Source organism: Poecilia reticulata, linkage group LG14, assembly GCF_000633615.1.
Source record: "Poecilia reticulata strain Guanapo linkage group LG14, Guppy_female_1.0+MT, whole genome shotgun sequence".
Taxonomy (NCBI): domain Eukaryota; kingdom Metazoa; phylum Chordata; class Actinopteri; order Cyprinodontiformes; family Poeciliidae; genus Poecilia; species Poecilia reticulata.
In genome coordinates, this window is record NC_024344.1 from 13,124,197 (window position 1) to 13,129,786 (window position 5,590).

General features: G+C 49.1%; 1 protein-coding gene across 1 annotated transcript; it reads left to right on the plus strand.

Moving 5' to 3' along the window:
• The first annotated feature begins 447 nt into the window (after nucleotides 1-447).
• Nucleotides 448-5,584, plus strand: LOC103475875 (protocadherin-10-like). The gene is made up of 4 exons (XM_008427815.2): nucleotides 448-3,391; nucleotides 4,471-4,532; nucleotides 4,628-4,740; nucleotides 5,112-5,584. Exons 1-4 carry the CDS (start codon nucleotides 857-859, stop codon nucleotides 5,381-5,383), a joined length of 2,982 nt encoding a protein of 993 aa, XP_008426037.1. The 5' UTR covers nucleotides 448-856; the 3' UTR covers nucleotides 5,384-5,584.
• The last annotated feature ends 6 nt before the right edge of the window (nucleotides 5,585-5,590 follow it).

The following is a 5,590-nucleotide window of genomic DNA, read 5'->3' on the forward strand; positions in this document are numbered from 1 at the left end:
ATACCCTAAAAGCTGGACAAAGTGTCCATTCACTCAAAGTAACTAGTTTTTTTGTTTTGGTTTTTTTTTKGGGAGGGGAGATTTTGTTGGCTTTATCCCTCCAACCGGTTTCTACATTTTGACTCGGTTAATCTCTACATTTTGGGCTTGCTTAATCTGTAAATATTGTTTAATAAAGGTATTTACTCATCAAAGTATGTCTTAAAGACCCCCCTCCGACAAAATGTACATCACCATTGCATTCACTAGTTAGCTGTGATAAATCTATTATTTTCTTACCCTCTGCACGATTGATGCACTAGCTGCTTTATTCACAAACAAATGATAATCGAATAAACCGAAATCTGTGGCTGTGATGCCGCAAAGTGTGTACAGTACAACATCAAGTGATGTGCTTTTTTTTTTTTTTTTTTTTTGCGAGGCATTGTGATTTTCTACATTGTAACGGATTTATGGAAAAACTTACACCCGGGAACTTCTGAAGACTTCTGCGGTCAACTTTTAATGTGGCGCATGAATACAGCGCCACAGTACAGAAACAACTGAGCGCAGTACTTTTAACCTGCGGTCAAAGCCCAAGGACTGACAGGAATTTGATCAGGCTCTAGTAGGCAGCAGAGATTATCCGAGCAGATGTCGTTTCCCACCCCACGTATTGAAACAGTGGGGCCAATAATAATAAACGCTCTCGCACGCAGGCACACTCAGGAGAGAGGCTCTCTGCCCCTGCGCATCTCTCCTCTTTCCACTTTCTATCAGACACCGGGGGTCGCAGCTCCAGTCTCGACGACCGATGTGAACTTTTGACGTTATTCCGGGGTGCATCTCTCTCGGTTCCGACAGCAAACGGGGCACCATGAGCGAGCGAGCCTTGAAATGGCTCCTGTTCACTTTTTGCCTCACTTTTTGCCTTGACGAAGTATGGGGACAGATCCGCTACTCCATCCCGGAGGAGCTGGAACACGGCGCTTTCGTGGGCAACATCGCGGAGGACCTGGGCTTGGATCTGGACAAGCTGTCCATGCGCAGGTTCCGCATAGTGTCCGGCTCCAAGAAGCAGTACGTGGAAGTCAACTTGGAGAACGGCGTCCTGTTCGTAAACGAGAGGATCGACCGAGAGGAACTGTGCGAACTGGGTTTGTCCTGTTCCTTCCACCTGCAGGTTGTGATAGAAAACCCTCTGGAGCTGTACAGGGTGGAGATCGAGATCCTGGACGTGAACGACAACTCTCCGAGCTTCCCCTGGACCGAGATCAACCTGGACATCTCAGAATCTGCTGCGCCCGGATCGCGTTTCCCTTTGGAGAGCGCGCAGGACCTGGACGTGGGATCCAACTCGCTGCGCACCTACTTGCTGAGCGTCAACGAGCACTTCCACCTGGACATCCAGACGCGCAGCGACGGGAGCAAGTTCGCCGAGCTGGTCCTGCAGACCCCGCTGGACCGGGAGCAGCAGAGCGCCCATCAGATGGTGCTGACCGCCGTGGACGGAGGGGCACCGGAGAGGTCAGGCACCGCGCAAATCTACATCACGGTGTTGGACGCGAACGACAACGCGCCGGTGTTCGACCAGTCGTTTTACAGAGTGAGGCTGGCGGAAAATGCGCCAAAAGGCACGGTGGTGATAAAGCTCAACGCCTCGGACCAGGACGAGGGTCCGAACGCGGACATCGCATACTCCTTCAGTGGCCACGCGCCCTTAAAGGTGCGCCAGCTGTTCAGCGTGGACCCGCGCACGGGAGAGATAAAGGTGAAAGGCGTGATCGACTACGAGAAGGCGAGGATGCACGAAATTTACGTGCAGGCGAAAGATAAGGGTCCCTCCGCCGTGGCGGTCCACTGCAAAGTCCTCGTCAACGTCCTGGACAAGAATGACAACCTGCCGGAGGTCATCCTGACCTCGGTGTCCACACCTGTGCAGGAGGACGCGCCGCCCGGGACGGTGATAGCCGTCATCAGCGTGATGGATAAAGACTCGGGGGAGAATGGCAACGTGGACTGCGAGATTCCGCACCACGTTCCTTTCCAACTCCACTGCTCCTTCAAGAACTACTACACATTAGTGACCTCAGACTTTCTGGACAGAGAGTCTGTGGCAGATTACAACATCACCGTCACTGCCAGAGACATGGGTTCCCCTCCTTTGTTCACAAGGAAAACAATCATCGTCCAGGTGTCCGACGTGAACGACAATGCGCCTCGTTTCAAACAGCCGTCCTACACGGTTTACCTCACCGAGAACAACGCGCCGGGAGCGTCCGTCTGCTCCGTGACCGCAAAGGACCCGGACTCGGGTCAGAATGCGTACTTATCGTATTCTATTCTGGAGGGAGACATACAAGGGATGCCGGTGTCCACGTATGTGTCCATAAACTCTGACAGCGGGAACATTTACGCGCTGCGCTCCTTCGATCACGAGCAGCTGAAACACTTCCAGGTTACGGTACGGGCTCAGGACGCGGGGTTCCCCCCTCTGAGCAGCAATGTCTCGGTCAACATCTTTATCTTGGACCAAAACGACAACGCGCCCGTGATCGTGTCCCCCGTTACGCAGAACGGCACCGCGCCGAACGAAAACGTGCCCAGATCGGTGGACGCGGGCTACCTSGTGGCTAGGATCAACGCGGCAGACGCGGACGMGGGTCAGAACTCGCGTCTGTTTTATCAAATGCTCCAAGCCACGGATCCCAGCTTGTTCAGCGTGGCTCTGTACACAGGCGAGATCAGGACGATGCGCCAGATAGAGGAGAAAGAGCCCACCAGGCACCGGCTGGTCATTCTGGTGAAGGACAATGGTCAGCCGCCCCTCTCGGCCACGGTTTCCATCATTTTGTCAGTAGTTGACAGCCTGCCAGATTTACAGCCTGATTTGGGTGACCTGTCMCAGAGCCCGCATCACAGCTCCAGCTTCACCCTGTACTTAATCATGGCTCTGGGTGCAGTCTCCTTCACATTCCTGCTGGCCATCATCGTCCTCGTCGCAGCGAGGAGACTTAAGGGCAGAGTGCCCAGCAAGACGTCCGGCCTCCTCTCCGTCGGCGGCTGCTGCGGCTGTTGTTCCCATTCACAGCTGCCCTCCTCCTCCACCACCACCACCACCTCCACAGAGGTTTTCAAAAAGTCCAACCTGAACGTCCGCATGTCCGCTGCAGGTGCGTCAGGATGYGCGGAGGCGAGCGGCGGCGACGGCGGCGCGCACCCGCAGGTGTACTGCTACAAAATGTGCCTGACCCCGGAGTCATCCAAAAGTGACTTTTTGTTCCTCAAACCTTGCGGTCCGGTTCTGTCGATTCAGCAGAACAAYACCAARAGCACGGACTACCTGACCTCAGGTTGGAGCACGCTGGAGCGCAACGAGCTGTCCAACAACAGAGCAGCGACCCCGAATGAGGTAAAGGTMGTAAAAAAAGAAGAAGAAGAAAAAAAMMSKRMMRGGKMRKKKWAAAARKWWTWAWWWYCCMMMWTTKKKSYWWWRSCMCAAACTTTTCTATATTTGAATAGGATTTTGCAGAGCCAAGCAGTGTGAGATTTTCTGGTTTAACTTTTGGTCAAACACACTATGTGTTTGCAGAAAGCGATCACTGCAAAGAACCAGGAACACTTCCATCCCTTCAGTGAAACACGATGTTGGCAGCACCATGCCTTGGGGAATGCCTTTCTTTTCCAGAGAAAAGAGATGGCGGTCGAGTTGAGATTGATTGACGACTTACATCGATAAATCCTGAAGAAAAGGCCATGAAAGAAAGTTGATTTTGTGCCTGATGAATCATTTCTTTGTTGTAGTGCCCATGTATTTTCAAATGTCTGAGTTTTAAAGGGATCGYKAAGCCAGGCTCAAACACGTTTCTCAGGCTTTTTGAATGACACAAGACAAAATCTGCATTGATCTGTTAATGYAGTTGTTCCCTGGTACTCCAAGTGTTGCTGCAGTCTTCRTGTCACCAGATCCTTGTCCTTCTCTGTGCATCTTGGAAATAGATGAGGTTGTGCMAGAAACATTTAGATATAATGAGATTAAGACCCACAGCMCCACTGATCTACCACYGTACTTAACAGTTAGCTTTGAGGACTTTTCCCACATTTTCACCMTTTGATGCTAAAAAAAMCCCTCGATCTTAKCCTCATTGGACTGCAGCACGTAATTCCATTTAAAGTCTCAGTAGAGTTTAGAAAACTGCATTTATGTGTGATATGGAGARAKATGGTGACTTTCTTCCAATGTCACTTGCTGGCTGACATGTACATTATCTACAATGATTGTTATAAAGCATTTAAAAACCACAGGTTGTTACTTTTTGGCGCAGATATCTTACGGTGAGCTTTGGACTTACCCTACCTCTGTTGTCACTCTGTTCATTGTTTGAAGTGGGTAAACGTGGCTCAGATTGATTGATCATTATTGCTAACTTTTCRCTCRATCATATTTATTCAATATCTCATTGTGATTTACAAAGTGTCTTTACATTGCAGCTCAAGTATTCGCATAAGAACTTGACTTGGACCAAGAACCAGCGTAACTCGGCTTACAAAAGGTGAGTTTATTCAGATGTTTAGTTGAAATCTGGAATATACACGCAGATTATCAGTTAATACTTCTTTCTTTCTTTTTTTTTTTACTTTTTTTTAGATATAGCTCAGCTAATATGGAGGGAACTCTTTCAAGGCAGGCAAAGTGTGACCCTGACGGTTTCACCTGCACTGTGGCGCCACAGTACTGGACTTGGGGAAACCAAATGAACGGTAGGTCCGGTTCTAGTCTACCGCTGCTTATATGAAAGAGGTTATAAGTAGATTAAGYGTGAGGCTTTCCCTGTGTCTGTTCCAGAGGGATTTTTGTCAAAGACGTGAAATGATAAACCATAAAGCAGATAATGCCAAATCCCAAAAGTAGGGGAGGTGGGGGGATTTTACTGCTTCAGTATGAGAATTATTTAAGTCCCCTCGAGGGGTATTATTCACTAAAAAGCTGAATTAGGAAGATGCTTTTAAACCCACAGTGTCCAGATCAAGTAAAGTGTATTTACATATGAGCTCATTTCCTGAGTTTTGCCAGCCGATGTAGGCTAATTCATGCACATTTTTTATTTATTTATTTTTATTTTAAAAAACAGACTGCAAGAGATCTCTTCAAGAGGGAGSGCCTCCCAACTACTCGTGGACTCCGAAGCACCCTCAGCTTCATTCGGAGGGAGCGGACTATCAGCACAACGTTTACATTCCCGGAACGCCGTCCGGCTACAGCACGCTGAAGCTGACGCCCAGAGGAGACCTGGACGTCTACAACACCTTCTCCACCTTTGGGAAGAAGAAGAAATTCATYTCCAACTACGAGCAGACGTTTGACGCGGACGACGGCGTCATAAGCAATTCCATTTTCAAATGAGACGGCCGGACTCTTCGAAACTGTCTTACGTTAGCAGCGTTTTTGTAAAAAACGAGATCCAACTTTTTCTTAGAGACTTTGCTCTTGCCCCAAGCTTGCACACAAGAATTTAAGTTTTCAGCGGATCGATGGCAGATTTGTACTGAAGTTTATATAACTAACGTCTCGCAGGGCAACCCAGTCATTCTTGATGCATATTGACAGGAA